This window comes from Pseudophryne corroboree, chromosome 8 (genome assembly GCF_028390025.1).
Source record: "Pseudophryne corroboree isolate aPseCor3 chromosome 8, aPseCor3.hap2, whole genome shotgun sequence".
NCBI lineage: Eukaryota > Metazoa > Chordata > Amphibia > Anura > Myobatrachidae > Pseudophryne > Pseudophryne corroboree.
This window is the reverse complement of record NC_086451.1, coordinates 273,697,442-273,720,516: the sequence shown is the minus strand read 5'-3', so window position 1 is coordinate 273,720,516 and position 23,075 is coordinate 273,697,442. Positions and strand designations below refer to the sequence as shown.

Below are 23,075 nucleotides of genomic sequence, written 5' to 3'. Positions count from 1 at the left end.
ACAACAAGCAGCAACCACATTCGGCATAAGGGTGATGACAATGTCATTGCGCTTTAGTAGACACCACCAGCGCCCCTTAAGTCTTCCAAAGGCATTCCCCACCACCATCCTGGCTGAGCTGAGAGTGTGGGTGAAATGCACTTGTTCCAGAAAGAGTGGGAGATGCTGTGTGAAGCCTTTGATGAGCCAACGCCTCAATGGGTATGCCACATCTCCAATAAGGTGCACCGGGATCTCCACCCCATCAACAAACTTTGATTTCTGTAATGGGAAAAAAAATAATTTATAGTATAGGTGGCATACATAATGTTCAGGAAAGTATAGGGAATAATTAGGAATACCAACAATCTAATCCTGACATGGGTGAGATAATTATCCTAAACCCTCCCACTCCTCCCCTACCACCTAACCCTCCCTTTCAGCAGCCTAACCCTACCCTCCATCCAACAATCCCCACCTTCAGGGTCACAGCTGTGAGGATCCTTTCTGCAAACCTTTCCCATATTCCATGGTGAAACAAAACAGTGTCAGACTTGCGTGCCTCCAGCTGTTGTGGAACTACACATGACAGTATGCCCTGCCACAGTTTCAGCACCCCCAACTAGAAAATTAGTGCAGAAGCATGCTGGGAGGTTTAGTTCAACAGCAGCTATAGTTTAACACCCTTGCTACACAACATAAAAGGCCGGCCCTATAGCATAATTGCAATCTATTGTATTTTTATTCTGCTGTGAAAAATATAACCCATCAAAAGAGATATATTTACCTCTCTAGGGAACAACCAGCCATGTTGGTTCTCCTCTACAATCTGGAACAATTCAGAGTTGCCAAGTACCCGGGAGTCGTGAGCACGACCCGGCCAGCCAATGAAGACATCTGTGAAACTGAACAGTATACGTATTAGCTGTGTTTAACACTACACATCATGGGCCCAGCATATGACTCACATTAAAACACACCATACTACTTACCAATACTTATGGTCCACTACAGCCTGTAGGATCGTGGAGTGCCAGCCTTTTCGGTTGTAGTAATCGGCTGGGTTGTCTCTGGGGTCAATAATGGGTATGTGGGTCCCATCTATGGCTCCAGCACACTGGGGATATTTATGTTACAGGAAACCTTTTATGGTATCATCCAGCCGGTCACCTTTTGGTAAGGAGCTGAAGCAGTGGTAAAGGGTTTCCAGCAATGCCTGGGTCACTTCCCGCACCAGCACACACACCGTCGATATGCCAACACCGAATAAGCAGGAGATGGTGCGGTATTCCCCCAGGGTTGCATACCACCACAACACAATTGCCAGTCTCCTGCATGGCTCAATGGTCTTGGTTGGTGTTTCCCCGGTGAGTGCTGGAGTGAGAAGTTCCAGCAGGTAGTAAAGCGTACCACACAACATCCGAAAGTGTGCGATCCACTGCTCTGGCTGATAGGCTTCCACAGTCATCCAGAAAGCTTGTCCATGCCTGCAGTCTCTGGTCCACATTGATTGATTAGTCGCACTGGTAAATCTCAGGGCAGATGTAATGCTGCACAAAATTAGGGCTCTCCTCCTGCACAAATACCGGCGTCGAGTATTAGCCCTCTCCGACAGACATTGCTCCCTTCTCCTCTTGGCATAAGACTGTGCCAGGTAGCACAGTGCAAGCAGCTGCATCAGGCTATCATTTGCTGTGTGTGAAACAGCAAAACACAGCAAGAACCCAGGAACTTCGGGTTACTCAGCAGTAACTCGTCAGCCATGGTTAATGCAATGCTGTGATCAGTCACCACCCACTTTTCATGACCTCATCTCTGTGTGCCATAAAAAGTCAATTTCTTATGACACACAAGTATATTGCAGGGCTGACAAGGGATCTCTCTGAAAGGGGTCGACCCAGCAATAATCCAGGTTAAATGTGCTGTGTGAAAGGGGGTTAGAAACTGTACCCCGGATTTTTCCCAGTTTCACAAAACCGGGAAAAAGAATGGGATTTTGAGATTTTTCTGTCTGAAAGTGATATAAGTGTCATTTTTCAAGCAATGTTTTTTTAAAAAGGAAAGCAACATTTTTTTTCCCTTTAGATTTTGGGTTTTTGTTGTCTTTTTTTGTTGCTGTATAGGACGAGGTAGATAAAGGAGAAAAAGGGAAAAAGAAGTGAGGGGAAAAATACATAACAATCCAACAGCCAAAGATTTTGCTATGTACTCTATAGCAGATGCCAACTAGTCACGGAATATCCATGAGGACAAACATTCAAAGTAAAATGAAATTGTGGAAACAAAAATGAGTGGGAAGTAGATCCAAAGAGAACACACGTGTTGATAAGTCCTAGGTTAAAAAGCTAAGTGCTCATACTGTATACCAAAGGACAAGGGGAATGCCCCATGATGAGCTAACCAGTTAAAAACTGATCAGCATTGCTCTCAATAATGCTCAAAATATGTATTTGATAAATGAGATACACAGATTCTTTGATTGAGGACAAGGAAGGTAGAGATACATTTTTCCAAATCTGGAATATCTTGCATTTTGTTACATGTAATAAGTGTCAAATGAGTTTCTGGGTAGGTTTAAAAAGATGTGGTAGAAGTCAGAGTAGCAGAGAATAGGGTAAAGACCTCGGCACCTGAATACCAATGACTATAGAGATAAGGAAATACAATTCTCTCTAGATAGGGAGCTTCATTTATATTCTGTACCTTGTATGTTCTTCGATTACCATTGTGTGGTGCTGCAGAGCACTGTGGGTGTCACAAATCAATGACAATCGTAGTAATCGAAAAACTATGTAACATGGACTCTACAGCCAGATCTACCAAATCTAGACTCTTTGGACAGAGAGTACAAATCTATTAAAGGCAAATATATAAATAGGAAAAAAACACAAATAGTATAATCATGCTCAAAGATAAGAAGAAAATGTAATAAATTATACATTATTAATTATTAATCCAATGATCACTTGTGAAAATCTCATTTATTGATTAAGACAAATGGATACGTATAATGATATACAGTATTGTTCATTAAAAGAGAGCATATCAAAATATATCAATTTATTTAATATGCTCATTAAAAATGTAAAATTCAAAGTAAACAAAATAAATGGATGATACCCTCCAAGATCAACAAAAATCCAAACAGTAAATGTATCATATTAGTTAGTCTGAACTAAGAACAGTGCTACTCCAATAGGAGAGTCTTTAATAATGCTGGGGGTTATAATTCCTCAATTCAGTATCAACATTAAATTGAGATTTAAAATGAGATTACAACTGTACCCACTTGTGTAAATTTACCCCCAAGCCTCTTTTTGCCCATGATCTTCATATTTGGTCCTTTCTACACCTTTACTGGCCGTATAACACCAGCACTCTTGCTGGAGGTTATAATTCCTCAGTTCATTATCAACATTTAATTGAGCTTTAAAAGGAGATTACGACTGTACCCACTTGTGTAAATTTACCCCCAAGCCTCTTTTTGCCCATGATCTTCATATTTGGTCCTTTCTACACCTTTACTGGCCGTATAACACCAGCACTCTTGCTGGAGGTTATAATTCCTCAGTTCGTTATCAACATTTAATTGAGCTTTAAAAGGGGATTACAACTGTACCCACTTGTGTAAATTTACCCCCAAGCCTCTTTTTGCCCACGATCTTCATATTTGGTCATTTCTACACCTCTACTGGCCATATAACACCAGCGCTCTGTGGCAAGATTCTGCTAACTGGAGACTTCAGCTCCAATGCTTTCATGGTTTATTCATAAGTGCTGAAATTTTAATGATCATGTACTAAATGTATACATTCAACAATATCACAATACTACAGATGTATGAGCAGCGCTTTAGCAATAACTTGTTATTTCTGCTTAGAAGTAAACTTCTTTTTTTGCTTAGCTCATTTCAACATATAAATCCCTGGAGCTTGCACGGTACATAGATTTACAACCCTCCGTAATGACAGAAGTAATCAGAGTTGTTTACTCTTCCAGCTAAACAATATTCAATAATTAAGCTTTCCTTCAAACTGTGATCTTTATCAATATAGATGAGCTGAGACACCAGACAGAAGACATGTACTTTGCTGTAGAGCCTGGAGGTCAAAATCAATTGAGATCAAAAAGGAATTGTTCTGATGAAAAGATCTCAGCTTTGGATACAGAGGTTAAACTGTAGCGCACAAATGTTTCTTTTTCTTGGGGGGAAATCCTGTAGTGTTATTATGCTATCTAAAAATTATATTGGGTACATATACTAAATATATCTAATATTTTTTTGAAAGAAGCCTGTATATGAGCTTAAATATTTGACAATGTGACCGGGGGCTGTGAAAGGAGGAAATATGTACTTCTATGAAGCTGAAACATGAATGTTCTTTGTGACACATTTTTTACTAAGAATACTGACTAGGTTTTGTAAATCGAGATTATATTATGATAGGCGCTGATAGTGGTGTCGTGAATGGCACAAACAAAGAAGCATACTGTAGCATAGCCCCGAATATTGTGTGGTCATGCCCTCTCATTATGATATTATGTGAGGGTTTGGCATCTCCATGTAGCCTAATCTGCTCCCTGTAGCCCAATTTGCCATTTCCCGTTAAAGTACAAGGCCTCAGAACTTTAAATGGTATTCCCGGACATATCAGCAATTAATAAAAATAAGTTATGCAGGCCATGCACCATTCTTTTGTTGCCCATATTTGGATATATCTATACAGTACTGTACATACAAAATATTTACTCCCTTTACATTGCAATAGGGTTTGTCCAGGTGGACATTTGCAGCCTTTAGCTAGAGATTTGCTGCTACATCTAAATGAGGACCCTAATGTCCAGACTTCTTTGTTGATTTGTTGCTTAGCAGTGGAAAAAGCAATCACAAAGTAATAACCTTCGAACAATTTATCTTCCCAACACAAGTCATTTCATTTTATTTAGCAAAGAGTACATATAGGTTTAATTGCTAACCACAACTCAGTGCATGATTTGACATTTGAAACAACAGTGTGTGATGTTTGTTCAGGAATTATGTACCACTTGCCCTCTAATGTGGTGTTGATTTGTGTGCTAATGGCACACAAAAAACCATGCTAAGACAATTACAGTCATTTTGTTAAATAACTCAGAATAATCCCACAGTGAGTGTTTTACAACAAGCATAATTACAAAACAATAATTCTGCTGTTAATAATTCTATTTTTTAGGCTGATCTATATAATATATAAATAGACCCAATAATTTATAAAATTTGCAACAGATCTGTACAGAGTAGAAAACGATATATGATATAAAAATGCAGCTGTTTCATCACATGAATTGCATAACAACTGTTTCATTCCATATAATTCTATAAATAAATGAATGAATAAATAAATAAATAATATTTTTAAAAGTTGTACCTGTTCCAAAATTGTATTTATTCTTTCAACTTCACAGTCTATTACAAATCTTTTCTCCTGACGTCTGTCCATTTCCTCTATGATGCGTTTATATTCCTGAACATCTTTTATATTCCCCACTGATCTGGCTGTTACTTGCCAGTTGTTCTGTACGGCTGCTTCCATGATGGCCTGAAGAATGGAGAAACCTGGGGAAGCAAAATGACACAATCAGTCTATTTATTATTAAATACATCAAATAAAAAACATTATTGCAAAATGGTTTTCTGTAATCATATATCACATCAGGGCCCACCAGTCCCTCCCTGTCACTTCATGGGCTATTATCCTTTATTACACCTCAATAAGATCTCCATGCAATATTTATATAGCTACATATTCTTTCTTAGTAATAATCAGAAAAATATGTGATGTCTTATGATGAGTAAACTAAAGAGTAATAGAAATGCAATATGGTCTTTATCACACATGCACAAAAGTCACGCAACCATGTCCTGGAAAGCTTTATATAACTGTGTAAAACAGGTGCATGATGTCACTACGGAAACAAAAAATACTTTTACGCTTCATTGCATTCTGTAACCAGTTAACAACTCCCACATTATATGCCACATAGCATAACTAAAGCAGCATTGTAACAGGGATTTGCAGGCCCTGTACAGGCCATGCCCCCATAGCTTATAACGTCAAGTAGTCATGCCGAACTGTTGGGGCCGAAAGCTAACGGGAAGAACAGCAAGACCCGGAGCATCATCAGGATACACCGGATGGCCTGTGCAAACTGTAGTGTGCCTGTCTGACGCTCTGGGTGGCACTGCTGCAGCATTATTGTCTGAAGGCTGCCATACCAGGTGCCATGGGGCAGCGATGGTTCCACCCACAGAGCCCTACAGTCTGTGTAATTACAGTGCTTGTACACCCTTAGTTACAGCCTGGACACAATGGTAATATTTGTTCTTTTGTTGAGCTCTTCAAATTATTTTATTCATAATAATATAAGATTATATGAGGAAACCATATAAAATATTCTAAAGAGTCGAGAAGTGCACAAGTGGAGTTGTTGCCCATAGCAACCATTCAGCATTCATTTAGCATTTATAATGTATGTTCTATAAAATGGTAGGTACATGCTGATTGATTGCTACTGTATGGGAAACTTCTCCACTTGTCCACTCTGAAAATTTGATACATCTTCCCCTTTATATCACCTTCAGTATGTACTGTTAACATTGTTTTGAAAAATGTAAATTCTCCTACTGAATATTGTACAGTATAATCCCGGCATAACCTGGAAATCCATACCTACAACAGTATGCCCGCTTTAATCCAGGTGAAGCAGAAACCCTCCTGTCATATACTACTGAATATGCCAGAGTTTTGACTATATAAAGTATATGAAAAATACAAAGAATATGGGGTCTATTCATGAAGCAGTGAAAAGTGTGAGAAGTGAGCCTATGGAGCAGTTGCATAGTATGCAAATTACAAATGTTACTTTAATGCTGATCGGTTGCCATGGGCAACTTCTCCACTGGCTCACTTCTCCACACTTTTCACTGCTTCATGAACAGAACCCTTTATAGAAATATCTTTGCATTATTCTAATCATTTTTGTAGGCAAAACTCTGGAGTAAAAAATATATGGCAGTTGGGGCAGTGCCTACCCTGCCTATCTTTCTGCACGTCTGATTACACCTTACCAAATTTCCAGCAGTATATACTGCTGCACATGTGTATAATGCCCACATGAACCCTTTGGCTCATACAGTATATTGTGTGTAAATCTGGCTTTGGTACTAGACATTGCCTCCTGAGCCATTTACCTCACCACACGTCCCTGATATTATATATATATATATATATATATATATATATATATATATATAAAATTATTATTTATTTATTTTATTCTGCGTTACAGTACATAGCACTTTCTAAATTCCAAGTAACATTGCATATTATTAGCAATAGTATGAGAACAATAAAAACTTGAGGAAGGGATTGGGGGGTTATTCAAAGTTGTTAGAGAACCAAAAAAATTAGCAATTGGGCAAAACCATGTTGCACTGCAGGTGAAGCAGATGTAACATGTGCAGAGAGATTTAGATTTGGGTTGGTTATATTGTTTCTGTGCGGGGTAAATACTGGCTGCTTTATTTTTACACTGCAATTTAGATTTCAATTTGAACGCACCACACCCAAATCTAACTTTCTCTGCACATGTTATATCTGTCCCCCCCCCCCCTGCAGTGCAACATGGTTTTGCACAATTACTAACTTTTGTGGTTTGCTAACAACTCTGAATATCCCCCTGAGTTGGAACTAAATTGAGCGTACATAGGGGGTCATTCTGACCCGTTCTCACGCAGTGGTTCTTCGCTGCAGTGCAAACGGGTCGGAACTGCTCATGTGCGGCGGCCGTAATGTGCACGCGTGTCATTGCCCATCGCTGGCAGTCGCCGGGCAGCGGGCAGAGTAAAGAAGATAGTGATCGCTAGCGCGAACGCAAGAAGATTGACAGTGGGGAGGCGTGGAGATCCAAACGCAGGCGTGTCCAGGATTTGGAGAGCCGATGTCTAACGTCAATTCCGGGACCTTCGTCGCTGGATCTTGTTTTGCAGGAAACATTTTTAGCATAGCAGTGCTGCACAAGCGATCGCAGCCCTGCTATGCTAAAATACACTCCACCATAGGCGGTGTCAAGTTGATCACACGAGCAGCAAAAAGTTTCTACTTGCAATTAACTCGGAATGAGGGCCATTGTTCCGAAGATGTGTGCACAACATAATGCATGTACTTTGGACCTAATTCAGGCTTGATCGCTGCTCTGCAAATTTGCATAGGTTTGCGTTCAGATAGTCGTTGCCCAGACAGAGTGAATACCCACCCGTGCAAGTCTGCATACGCCATGTGAAAAGCTTTGCATATGCTGGCCAGCTGCAAATCCGTTCGCGACTCACTCACCATCAAATGTTTTTTTCAGTCTGTGTAGTCTGTGGGTAGCCCAGGACCTACTGCTACAGTGCGATAAAAACAGGCTGATTGGGCCAGTGCTCACGTCACACACCCTCCCTCAAAACGCTTGGGAGCGCCTGCGTTTTTCCTGACACTCCCAGAAAATTACCAGTTACCACCCCAAACATCCGCTTCATTCCAATCAACCTGTGTATGCCTAGCGATCAAAAAAACCACTGAATTCTTTAGTAGTTTGGCCTCGCATGTGCGCACTGCGCAGTAGATTGATAATCGGCCACCTTGCAAATTCGCACAACAGCGATCAGGTCGGAATAAGGCCCTTTATTCATCCATATGCAGAGCTGCAGGCATCTTGAGATGTGATCACCGCTATGTGAACACCAGTGACATGTGGTCAGCGTAGGCAGCAGAGCCTCACCTGTTATATTCCTGAGTTTTAAATAGAAAAATGATTAGAATAATACAAAGAAGATATTTATCACTTAAAAATATAATTTTTCTATTTTTCATATCATCTTTGTATTATCGGAATCATTTTTATAGTCAAAACTCACCGCCAAATCATATGTGTGTGTGTGTGTGTGTGCATGTGTGTGTGTGTGTGTGTGTGTGTGTGTGTGTGTGTGTGTGTGTGTGTGTGTGCATGTGTGTGTGTGTGTGCATGTGTGTGTGTGTGTGTGTGTGTGTGTGTGTGTAAACTGGCTCTGTCTAGCCAGTGCCTACCCAGTCACTGATATAACTGCACCTCACTGGTTAACACCTGGTTCATTGCTAGACCCTATCACAAGTGAGCACATGAACCTACTGTAAACTATGTGAAAAATATACACCTAGAAACCCACATAATTATGTTAACCCACCTTCTCTGAGCTTTGTCTAAGTGACAACACCCGCCACAGCACAGCTTTGTATCTAGCTGTATTTCAGGCATGTTTTGAGTACATGACAGCCAACTTGGAAATAGATCCCTGGATTTTGTCCAGCAGCACTGCTTGACTTCTTGACATAATCCAACCCAATACACACTTATGTCTGTCATTATAGTAAAAGTGACACAAAACTTTGGATTCAGGTAGAATCGTCAGGCATTTCATCACGTTTGTTATCCTTTTCAGATGCTTGTTAACTCATTATATTCTGCTAACTTTTAAAAAAAAATTGTTACACACTTAAGGTGGTTAAACACATGCAGATAACATGTCTGTCAGCCCTACAGTAATTTTATCTGACAGCCTAAGACCCTACAAATATCATGGATATAACACTATGACATATGAAACTCACTAGGGTTATCCAATTAGCCGTGATGATCTCGTGGATGTATGTCATCATGGCATTGGCCGCTCTTTACTGCATCCCAAATTCACACAAAAGTGCTCTCTGCCCCATAGAGGTCCGAGCTATTTTGTGCGAATATAGGCTGAAACCAGCCCATGGAGGGTGTGAGATTAGGTGCTGTTGCCGGTGTTGAAATGCCACGGCAGTGACACATCACACCCTACGCGATTAATTGGATTGACCCCTCTGTCTTTTGACACCGATATCATGAAAAACAGTCTGTAAAAGATTTGAATTAGCACTAGAGACAGTATGCAGTTGTTCAGTGATTGCAATTGAAATTGACCTACAGTATATGAAAATTGGAGGCTGAGAAATTGAGTGCGCGTAATGCTACATTCTAAACAATGGTGCTAGAACAATGGAAAATTCAGAAGAGAGAACCTCTAAATCCTATTAAGCATGGCTGCTTGTTGTAAAGAGATTATCACAATGGGGCAAGATTAAATAAGTACCCTAAAGACTTGTGGTGTATCAGGCAAGTATCCAGCATATATAGTACCTCCTTATAAACCCACAAATAGTGAGTTGAGTTGAGGGAGAATTGTGCTATGACAGGTGAATGTGATTCCTCCAGAAACTTTGTATAACCTCTATACTTAAATTTATAACTGATTCACCAGGGAAGGTAGACCCACCAACATGACCCCTACCATTGAGGAAACCATATGCTGGATTTCTTTAATCATGTACAGGTGATTTAATCTATTTTGCGTGGTCAGTAATTATCCCTCCTGCTTCCACAGACATAAATCACTTTTGCAGTAGTTAATACATTTCTAAGAAGCAATGTAGATTCCTGTAATGTGTTAGGGAATCCCCTAGGGAAATACAGTATGTCTCAGTATGTCTCAAGATATAACATCACAGACTATTGAAGTTATCGTCATTTTCTTGGCCATGGCTTTCCTAGCTCACATAAAGTTAAAGTAACACCAGAACCAGAAATAATACACTATAACATATACAAGCATAGTATAGGGTTACAAAATTACAATGCAGTATGTGTTAATTATCCATATTTACATACTGTAGCTGATCTAGTTAGTAAAAATTCTAATAAAATAAAATGTATCACAATGCAGGCATTTTGAAAGTACCGAGTCACTGTGGGTTGCAGTTACCATTATACTGTAAATGAGAAAAGAATAAGTTAGCTACAGCTGAGGTCATGCATGTACTGTCATTTAATTGGGGACAATGTCACACACTACAACATAATCAAAAGTAAACACCATCAACACACGCCAGTGCAGTCTCAGTGATTACAGCACTAGTTGTGACCCTGCGTGGAAGAGGTTCTGCTGTGCTCATCACAATAAGCATAAAATAAATGTGTTTGTATAATATCTGTACATACCCTAATGCTTACTGCTAAGTCTACATTTCTGCAGATGCTTCTCTATTAAACTATGTTTACACAGCATCAATGAAAATAATTCAGAAAATAGGAATTATTTTTATTTTCTGTTTCAATGGAAAATAGCAGGCAAACTATTTCTAAAAAATTTTTTTTTAAAGACATAAATGACCAGCAATATTAGCAAATGCATACAGTATGTAGAGAATGTAAGAACTTGTCAGATGTCTTTATTAGAACCTGTTTTTTGGGCATGTGAGCAAAATCCAAGCAGTCAGGATCCCAACACTCAGAATACAGACAGTGGGATCTAAACAGACAGAATACCGACAGATCCTGCTGGGAAGTAGTGGTGTTAGGGTTAGGTACTAGGGGGAGAATTCGGATGGGGAGGGGAAGTTGGGGTTAGACTGCAGGAGTGGGATGTTTAGGGTGGGTTAGGGATAGGGGCAGGGTTAAAATACTTACTGGGATGTATCAGGATTCCAGCTGTCATGATTTCATACCCAACACGTTTATTGTGGTGGACCAATTTCAACATAAACTCCATAATGATTTGTCTCAAACTGTAAAGTGCTCTGGAGAATGATGGCACTATGTAAGTAAATATTAATAAATATTTTCTACAACTGATAAATATTTGTTGACCATTACTTTTTATTTTTTATTATACGATTAAATGAATTTATGTTCAAGCTGGATCTCTTTGTGAATTGATTTGTAAGTACTGTAGCTGGCATTCAGAATATGTAGAATCATTTGGTTATCTCTAAGAGGCATTTCCTATATAATAGCCCAGATCTGTCACTCTGTGACTGTGTGGATAATGCTGGGCGTAGCTAGCAGCTCTCATTGGGTTAGCAGCAGGTTTATCACACCCAGCCCACAGCTGATTTGGGCGAGAAATGCCCTCCCACACAGGTTACATCCAATGGGAGGCTCTGCCCTTTGGCTGCTGTATGTTCCCAGAGCAGGATTAACAATGGGGCTGATGGAGCTGCAGCTCCAGGCCCTCACCCCATAATAGGCCCACTGCATCTGCAGCAACATACCCTCCAACAATTTACACATAAAAATCGGTACTAATTTGAAAAGGGGGCATGGCCATGGGTAAAGTGGTGTGGCAATGCCCCTTTTCCTATACTTTCAATGGAAGTTTGGAGAGCCAAAAATCGGTACAAACCATGAAAAAAGGTACTGTACCTGCCAAAAAGGTACAGCTGGAGGGTATGCCACTGCATCTGCAGCAAGTCTCGGCGCTGTAGATATGGGAAAAAAATCATTTTACTGCAGCATCCTATGTCCTGCTACCAGTCCGCCTGCCCCCTCCGGGATCAACAATCCCCACTCCCTAGGTGGAAGAATAGCTGCTGTGGACATCAGCATAGATGTGTATGAACGTGACGCAGCGGAAGGCTTTCATAGCCCTCCCTGCGCCACATACTCTCTGAGTCCTGGAGCCTCCTCTGTGCATGATGTCACAGAAGTGCCTCCCTGCCAAAGCCGCACCCAGATGCCCAAAGTACCTGACTCCGCAACACAGCACCTGGGGTGCTGCGACCTGGAAGCCCCGTGATGACTAATGATATCGCTGAGGGTAATGTCTGGATGCTGAATCAATGTAAAAGGTAACAGTGATGGGCAGTGCAGTGGGTGTGCAGTGTCACTGACACTGCACAGCACTCTCACCTTTTACATTGATTCAGCGAGTCAGTCAGTTCTGCCAGCCAGTCACTATTGTTAGTGCTGGTGTCCCAACGCTCCGCATAACCGGTAAGTAGACACACTAAATAAACTACAGCTCCCAGCAGCCCTTTGCACCGAAGCATTCCAATGCTACAGCCTGCTGGGAGCTGTAGTTTATTGAGTGCATCTTCTTCCCTGTAATGTGGCATTTTGGGACACCGGCGCTAACAATAGTGACTGGCTACTGTGTGAGTCTCTGGGAGAGCCACTGCCAAAGGGAGGACAGCAGCTTACCTGCTTCCAGGAGGAGAAGCAGGAGAAGCATTACCCACCCCTCCCCCACTTGCAATACTTCTGGGCACCATCTGCAGCACCCCCACTCCCCCCTTCCCCACCCGTGGCACCACTGCACCCACCACTCCCACACCCGTGACACCCCCAAAACTGCTCCTTCCCCACCCGCTGTGGCTCCAAACCACCACCCACGGCACCACCACACCAGCCCCACCCCCACCTGCAGCACCCCCACAACCGCCCCTCCCCATCCATGGCACCCCAGACCCCTCCCCCATCCGTGTCTCCCCTACACCCACCACTCCCCCAACCACTGCACCTACTAGGTGATTCATCAGGACCTGCATGCGCTGTTCATGCCGTTGCAAGGGTCTATGACCCCTTAACCATCACACCTCCTTTGTCCGTGCAATATTTAACCAATTATGATTGGAGTTAATACTCCATATAATACAAATATTGCACGCACAAGGGCGTGCAAGTGTTAAGGGGGCGTAGCCCCTTATGACGGTGTGAAGAGCGCCCATAAGGTACGATGAATCACCTAGTAGTTAATCATAATCAATCAGAGATTTTACAGTTGCTTGCATAAACGTACCTATCACGTAGAAATTTTAAGTGCACACCAGATTACCGCACAATTCAGTTGTAAAAAGCGGTCATTTTCTAAATTTTCTATGATATTAGCTGTGTTAAATGTGGCGAAAAATGGGGAAATCAGCCTGTACCCCAAACAGGTTCAAACTAACATTATATTGAAGTGTGTTAGTGTGTTAGTGGCCAAAAGCAAAGTAATTGGGGCTCCTCAAAGGTGTCAACTTTGATAAAATGGTAGTAAGTGTTTTCCAGCCAATTAATGCTCAAACACAAAGCAACTTCCATCTGCAATTCTAAAATCACCTGTCCCATCAATACAACACCCTATATACTTGTCCTACATCAATTAACTAATTATTCTGCCCTTTACAGAATCACCCCAAAAATAACATGTAATTATTAGCCAAATTAAGCTAATTAAAAACTTCTATGTGCGTTATTAAACATTATGGTGGCTGTCCCAAAGGTTCTGAACCAAGTCCTGATATTTTTACTTTAAAATCCAAGCCTTTTTCACTTGCTATGGGGCTGAAATAAAAAAGCTGTTAAATCCTATGGAAAGTTATCACGGCTAAATTTGGGTGGATAACTGAATAGGAAAACACTTGTGGCTTGCTGCTTTACATTGCATTTAGCAGCATTAAGCCCTGTAAATAGGTTAACACTAAAAAAATATACCTGTGATTTGTCCCTATTAGAAATATTTGTGCACGGAAAATTCACACTCTACAATAAAGTACATGGATATTAGAAGTCATTAGAAGTCGGTAAAGATTTCTTTGACCATATAAAAGCTCAAGACTGCAAAAATTCTATGACTTCTAATATGCATAATAATTTACAATAGGGGAGCATTATTCCTTATAATACATAACGGCTTTATAGTGTGTGATCGTAACATTTTTTAGCACACACATTGGTGTGACATTAATGGCTACAGAGACAAATACTATGCATGAAAGCTGGTAACTTTTACTTGTGAAAGTACCCAATAACTATTATGCACTGGCATGCTAATGTTACCTAAACTAAAAATGCACTTTCAGATGTAAAACTGTTACCTATCCTTGTGTATCAATGCCTATTTCCCCATAGATTGTAAGCTTGCGAGCAGGGCCCTCCTACCTCTATGACTGTCTGTTATTACCCAGTTTTGTCTTATCATTGTGTAAAGTTGTAAAGTACAACGGAATTTTCTGCGCTATAAAAGAAACTGTTAAGAAATAATAAATAAATAAATACATTCACAAAGTTACAGCTTCTGGCAACTATACGGTCACTTTGGCATAGGTTTAAAGCACTGCCAAATATGTATGCTCTATATAAATAACTTAATAAATAAATCATAAGGTTTAATAAAATTAGTATTAGTAAATCTAGGAGTTTTGATTATTTTCATATGTGGTACAATTATTGTAAGCGCATAATTTATTATTCTTTATATAAAGCGTTATAATAAAGTATTTGTTTTTTAGTGAATATATGTGAAGAGCTGATAGGGATGAGGAGAGCACAATACTGTTTATCCAATCAGTTCAGTATGATACAGATATAATATTCTTCAATGGATTATCCCATCTACAGTACAGTATAATCTCTAATGAGCAGGGCTCTCTCTATCTTCTGTCTTCATCAACCTTGTATGTCCTTGTTCTGTTTCTACATTATGACCTGTACAGTATTTTGTATTATTTGTTGTGCTTACTGGCACTAAATTATTTTGTCTTTCATATAAATAAATGATGTTGATAATAAAAGGCATAAATAAACTTTATATACTCACTAATTAGTATACAATATGAGTGCCATAAATAATTTATCTTCCAGCCATATTACAAGGAAGATTAAAGATATTTTGTTTAAACTACTGTACTGTATATTGCTGGTTTGGCACTAGAACAGATTAGTCTTAGGGGTAAATTCAATTAGGTGTGGGATGTGTCCTGCCAGCGGTTCTTAGTTATGGCAAACTCGCACCATGGATTTAATTTGCAATTCAATCCCAAACTTGCATTGCTTTTTCAGAAGAAATCCATGTTTATTTGTGTGTACCCTTTTTTTCAACAGTAGTAAAGGTAGGGAAACCCATGTGAAGACACAGTGCAGAACCCCTGGTACAGCCCTCTCATTAAATAATCCTGCACATAGGGGTGTATTCAATTTGTGGGCATTTCCGACAGGTTTTGACCATTTTCGACAATTCCGATCTGACTTTTTTTTTTTTAAGTCGAATCAGCATTGTCGAAAACAGGCCAAAAACCTGTTGAAAATGCCCACAAACTTGACAAAATAGACAAGTCAGGAAAACGGCAACAGACTTCAATAGGTCAAATCCTCATTTGATCTAAAAAAGTTGGAAAAAGCTGTTTTTCCGACTTGTTGAATTAATTGAATAGACCCCTTAGAGGGTTATAAATAATTTGGCCAATAAAACACATCAGTTTACATGTGAATTTCTCTAAAAAGCTCAATAATGCATAAAACAATGTGGGACAAGTGGGGACGGTACAAGGTCTCTCTGCACCCTAGGCAAAGCCAGTGCCAGATTAAGGTCCACTTGGGCCTGGAGCTGAAATTTATGAAGGGCCTATTGTGTGCCACCACAGGGGGTGTGACCAGTACACCAAGAGTGTGACTAGTGATGTGGGGGGTGTAACTAGTGTTTTGGAGGTGTGGACTGCACAAGGGGTGTGGCCTGTACATATGGTGTGACTAGTGCCTTTCAAAAATCTCCATTTCCCCTGCTCTTCAGTTACATGAACATTGCAATGTGAGATTCTATGAATGAACAAACCACTTGTTAATGTGACTGTAATACAAATGTAGCCACGCTCATCCTGGCTACATCTGTGCCGAACGAGCACTCTCGGCGCAGCTAGCCCAGAACTTGACAGTACAAGGTCCTTCACACGTGGCATACTCTGCTTCTTTGCAGCTCTTTGTGAGGCAGCAACCCCTCCTGACTATTATTTATTTATTACCAGTTATGTATATAGCGCACACATATTCCGCTGCGCTTTACAGAGAATATTTGCCCATTCACATCAGTCCCTGCCCCAGTGGAGCTTACACTCTATATTCCCTACCGCATGTACACACAGACACATTCACTCTAGGGTTACTTTTTGTTGGGAGCCAATTAACCTATCGGTATATTTTTAGATTGTGGGAGGAAGCCGGAGCACCCGGAGGAAACCCACACAAATATGGGTAGAATATACAAACTCCACACAGTTAGGGTCATGGTGGGAATCAAATCCATTATTTCAGTGCTGTGAATGCTAACTATTACACTATCCGTGCTGACTACAGCAGTGTGGCTCTCTGTGTTATTTACAATGAGTGGGGTATATATTGGAAGCGCACAGGCAACAGAATAACCCCTATAAATCCTGGTGTCCTGTGTCTGCAATAGCGGTGAAACATCAGCGGGGCTATGTATGGCAATCATAGAAACAAACACCTTGAAACATAGTAACTACAGACAGAAACAAAATAGCAACATAGTGGTGTGCAGTCCAACAAAGGAAGATAATGTACAGTAAATTTCCACACCACAGAGTATGTCAGTATGTGGTATCAATAGGGAATCTATTGGAGAAGACTGACAACATACAGGCCAGCATGCAGGCTAAACAAAAGAACACATGTGGGAGAACTATTATAATGCAATAACAGCACAGAGGGTATCACCAATAGGATGCGTCATACGGCAAGTAATAGTATAATATCCCACAGCACATGGCATAGTAGTAATAGAACAAACAGCAAGGTGGCTGATAAAATACATAACAATACACAAATATTGCAGAATGTGAAATACAAAAGGTACCAAAAAATTATGAAAATAGAAAATGAAAAGTAACAATAAAAAAAAGAAAAAAAAATAGAAATAAATAAAATTAAAATAAAATGCACATACAAAAACATAATCCACAAGTGGTTGGGTATGGCTTACCGGTGCTGAGGATCCCAACAGTCAGCATACCGACCGCGGGTTCCTGGCAGCAGAATGCCAGAGGGGGTGAGCGCAATGAAGCCCCCTGCGGGCTCACTGCCTTCGCCATTCTGCAGGCTAGGAGGCGAGCTGCTCTCGCCACAGGTTCTATTCCCAATCAGCATGCCAACTTTCAGGATTTATAGGGGGATGGGATGTAGCCGTCAGTATTGTGACCAGCGGTCTACTGACCGCCAGTCACATAACTACATCCCTCCACAAGATGACAAATGTGATAAATAAGCACATACAGCAGAGCCATGTCATATACCCAACCCCCGATGTAATGTCACACAATGGACAATACCAAAACGCAGAGCACATACCGATGCAGTAACTAGCAGGTACAAAGGGGCAAAACCTAGTAAAGGGCCCAGCACACATAACAGTGGCCAAATATATAAAGAGCAAAATAAATTATTAAATGGCCTGGTAAGGGTCTAAGTCTATCGATAGAGATAGTGATGTGCATGCACCGGTGCCATAAATCACATAAACAGCACACACACATATATATATATATATATATATATATATATATACACACACACACATATATATATATATATATATATATATATAGGTTGCAGTCAATTTACTGGCTGTCAGGATCCTGGCATTCAGGATAGTAATGCTGGAATCCTGACACCCAGAGAAATGCCGGTGGACGGAATCCCGGACGAGGCATGGAATTCAAACTCGGATGAAGGTCCACTCTACCACTCGAGGGCAAATAGAATAGTGTGGCGAGCAAGGGGACTCACTGCGCTCCCTGCCGGCATTCCACCTGATGAGATCACAGCGTCGGTCTCCTGAATGCCGGGATCCCGAACGGCGGTAAAACATACCGAACCCATATATATACGTTGGCATTAAAACACCACTTTGATTCACTACATTGGAGTCTCCAGAGTGTCGCCTTACTGGAATATGGTATATATATAAATGTATACAGTATATATATATACACACACACATACACTGTATATACGTATAAAGTGCATGATGTCTGTCACTCCACCGATTAGATCACAACTTGTTCAGGTGGCATTCAAAGTCAAAAGAACCACATATACAGTAATAAGGTCCATGAAAAGTTGACCGCAATCTAAACTGTGTCTGGATTATTTAATTGGGTGATATTATATATATATATATATATATATATATACAGAAATTGAAATAAGGCGGCACTCAGGAGACTTCGATACGGTGAAATCAAAAAGGTGCTTTAGTCAACGTTTCGGGGATCGTGACCCCGTCTTCAGGACATACATGTATGTCCTGAAGACGGGGTCACGATCCCCGAAACGTTGACTAAAGCACCTTTTTGATTTCACCGTATCTAAGTCTCCTGAGTGCCGCCTTATTTCAATTTCTGTGCATACACGGGCTGCAGGCCTGGATGGAGGGCACCGGAGCGCATTATACCACCAGCTGTACACCAGGAGTGCCGGACTGTGTCGTTCTATATATATATATATATATATATATATATATATATATTTAGGATCTGGTTAGCGTATCGCCGTTCGGGATGCTGGCAGTTGGAATACCGATGCTGGAATCCCAACACTGGCCAGTAGATTGACGCTGGGATCCCAACATTGAACACAATGCTGGCACCGGAACTCCGACTGACGGCATCTCGATCGTAAGTATGGTGGTTAGACTATGCTTGACGAGGGAAAGGAAGGTAGGTTCACTATACTAAGGGAAGGGTTAAGTGGGGGGAGGCTAGGGTTAGGCTGTGGGGAGGGATGGTTATGGTTAGGCTGCGGGAATGGGTAGGGAGGTTTGTAAAGGTAGAAGGGGAGGGTTAGAATACTTACCTAGCAGGTGTAGGGATTCTGCGCTTTAGGATGCCGCTGTTGGTCTTTTTTGAGTACTGGCATTACAAGCACCAGGATCCCAATGCCATCCCATAGAGTATATATATATATATATATATATATATATATATATATAGCTACATGTGAGATGGGACAGCTGAGGAAAGGTTGACTGGCCGCCAGAGTAAGTGTGGAATGGGGATGGGTGAGGGGTTTGTGTCTATACCATGATGGGGGAGGGGGAGGGAAAGAAATTGGGATGAATGTGTGGGATCCACCTGGGATGGATTGGGAAGGAGGGGAATTTGAGCCACAAAAGGGAAGGGAAAGGGCTTGGGTAAATAGCAGAGAGAGGGTAGAGCCAAGCAGGGGCAGGCATTGACTGAGGTGACCTGTCTTAAACTAGTACATACTTACAAACAAAGAGATATACATAGTTTCAAGTCACAAAATATAATTGGTAAAATCTTCATTGTGGCAGTGCATACCTTTCTATACAGTACTGCACTACAGCCCTTCCGCCATCAGCAGCAGCCACATACCGAAGCTCAGTCAGGATCATCAGGCCTTACTACAGGGTGGTGCATGTTCCAGTCACCCTGCGGGATGTGTGCCATGATATCATGGAGCAGCAGTGCGGGATAGGTCCAGGGGCAGAAACCGAAAGTGAAGCTCCTGCTGCACCGCTATCACCGCATTAAAATGCAGTATGCATAAATCGGGAGATAGTGGCGCAGCAGGAGACTTCTTAAGCTCTTCCTGCACTTCACTTTCAATATTCCCGGTTTTTCTACCCCCGGACGGGAACAGGGGGAAGCGTTTGATGTGCGAGTGTACGGGACCTTATGCGGCCATAGGAAATGCTGGGAACCTTTTTTGATGGGGTCCCATTATTAATCCGGCTCTGACACACACACACACACACACACACACACACACAAAGTACACACACACACCTTCACCACCACATATACACACACACTATACACACCCACCCACCCACCACATACAGTATACACACACGCAGTACACACTACACACACACAAAGTACACACACAACCCCATCACCACATATACACACACCATCACATTATACACACACACACAGCACACACTACACACACCATCACATAATATACACACCATCACATTGAACAAACACACACAGCATCACATTATACACACACACTACGCACACCATCACATTATACACACAAACACCACACACTACACACACCATCACATTATATATACACACACACACACAGCATCACATTATACACACACACACAGTACACACTACGCACACCATCACATTATACACACACACAGAACACACTACAAATACACACACAGTACACATTATGCACGCCATCACATTATACACACACACTACACTTACGCACACCACATATACACACACAGTACACACTACACACACCACATATACACACACACAGCACACACACCATCACATTATACACACACACACACAGTACACACTACACACCATCACATTATACACACACACACACCATCACATTATATACACACACCACATATACACACACAGTACACACTACACACACCATCACATTATACACACACACACTACGCACACCATCACATTATACACACACACACACACACACACACACAGTACACACCACACACACCATCACATTATACACACACACACTACTCACACCATCACATTATACACACACACACACACAGTACACACTACTCACACCATCACATTATACACACACCAGTAAACACTACACACACTATCACATTATACACACACACAGCACACATATACACACAGTACACACTACGCACACCATCACATTATATACACACACAGCACACTCTACAGACACCACATATACACACACAGTACACACTACTCACACCATCACATTATACACACACACACACACACAGTACACACTACTCACACCATCACATTATACACACACACACACACACACACACACACACACACACACACACACACAGTACACACACGATCACATTATACATACACACACAGCACACACTACACACCACACATACACACACAGTACACACTACTCACACCATCACATTATACACACACACACCATCACATTATACACACACACACACACACCATCACATTATATACACACACACCACATACACACACACAGTACACACACAATCACATTATACATACACACACAGCACACACCACATATACACACACAGTACACACTACTCACACCATCACATTATACACACACCACATATACACACACACAGTACACACTACACACACCATCACATTATACACACACACACAGTACACACTACACACACCATCACATTATACACACACACAGTACACACTACACACACCATCACATTATACACACTACACACACCATCACATTATACACACACACAGCACACACCATCACATTGATTATACATAGCACACACCATCACATTATATACACACAGTACACACTGCCACATATACACACTATACACTATACACATTTATGACACACATTAAGAAGCTGTTAAGTTAACCTTGTACATAGGGCCTCCTGCAGCAGCATCTGAGCTCCCCGTGCAGTCTGGGGGCGGAGCTTGGGCCTATGAGTCACAGCAGGACCCTGGAGAAGGAGAGACAGGAGAGGGAGGGGCGGCCAGAACACTGCCTGCACGGCTCCGCTCCTGCCTGCTCCGTGACATCTGAGGTGAGGTGAGAGCGCTGGAGCCGGAGGAGGGGGCATGAGAGAGAGGAGGCCGCTGGCAGTCTGTGGCAGGAAAAAGTTTTTTCCTGTCAATGCTGCCAGTTTGCTGTGGGCCTATTTTCAATGGGGGGCCTGGAGCTGCAGCTCCATCCGCCCCATTGTTAATCCGGCCCTGAGCAAAGCATCAACCTGGTGCCCGCTAACCTGCAATCCTCCTGCAGGAGGTGCATCAGGGTTATGAGAAGCGCCCATGAGAGTGCCCCTCGGGAGCCATAGTTACATCTGCCTCCTATATGCCTTCACATGACTTGATGTTACACGTGTTGGCACAGAGGCACCATGTGGTACAGCCGGATAGCAGCGCCTGCACCTGATTAGACCTGCAGCAGCAGCCAGTGCAGTGTAAAAGGAGGAGGCATCATACAGAGACATCCTTCAGTTTTTTTTAGATGAATTCAGTGGCGCCCTCCAGGGGCTGGCGCTCCTAGGCAGCCGCCTAAAGCTGCCTAATAGTAGAGCCGGCCCTGGGGACAAGTATGTGGAGTGTTGTATTGATGGGAAAGGGGTTATGGAACTTGCAAATAAGAGCTACAGTAAGTATTTACTCCAACATTTTACAAAGCGGTATTACAACACTGAAAATTCACTTTACAGACATGCTGGCTATCACTGTTTTCCAATAATAACAAGTGCAAAAATGCAATTTGATACTTTTTAATACCCTCTAGTTCTGTCCTTATGGCCACTAACAGCCTTCTATATGCTCCTGCAATCTCAGTTGCCACTTTTTGGGGGTCCATGATGGTTTTCCTTTGCTTTTTCATGCTTTTTCCCCAGTTTGGTCTTTGTTGAAAAGT

The 23,075-nt window shown here is 41.6% G+C and overlaps 1 protein-coding gene across 3 annotated transcripts in view; it reads right to left on the bottom strand.

Annotated features, from left to right (window-relative positions):
• Window positions 1-23,075, bottom strand: part of GRIA3 (glutamate ionotropic receptor AMPA type subunit 3) — a 459,549-nt gene that overhangs the window by 162,890 nt on the left and 273,584 nt on the right. For all 3 annotated transcript variants that reach the window (XM_063937238.1, XM_063937239.1, XM_063937240.1), the window contains exon 4: window positions 5,388-5,575. In XM_063937238.1, the coding sequence (XP_063793308.1) occupies window positions 5,388-5,575 (188 nt within the window). The remainder of the gene's footprint in view (window positions 1-5,387; window positions 5,576-23,075) is intronic.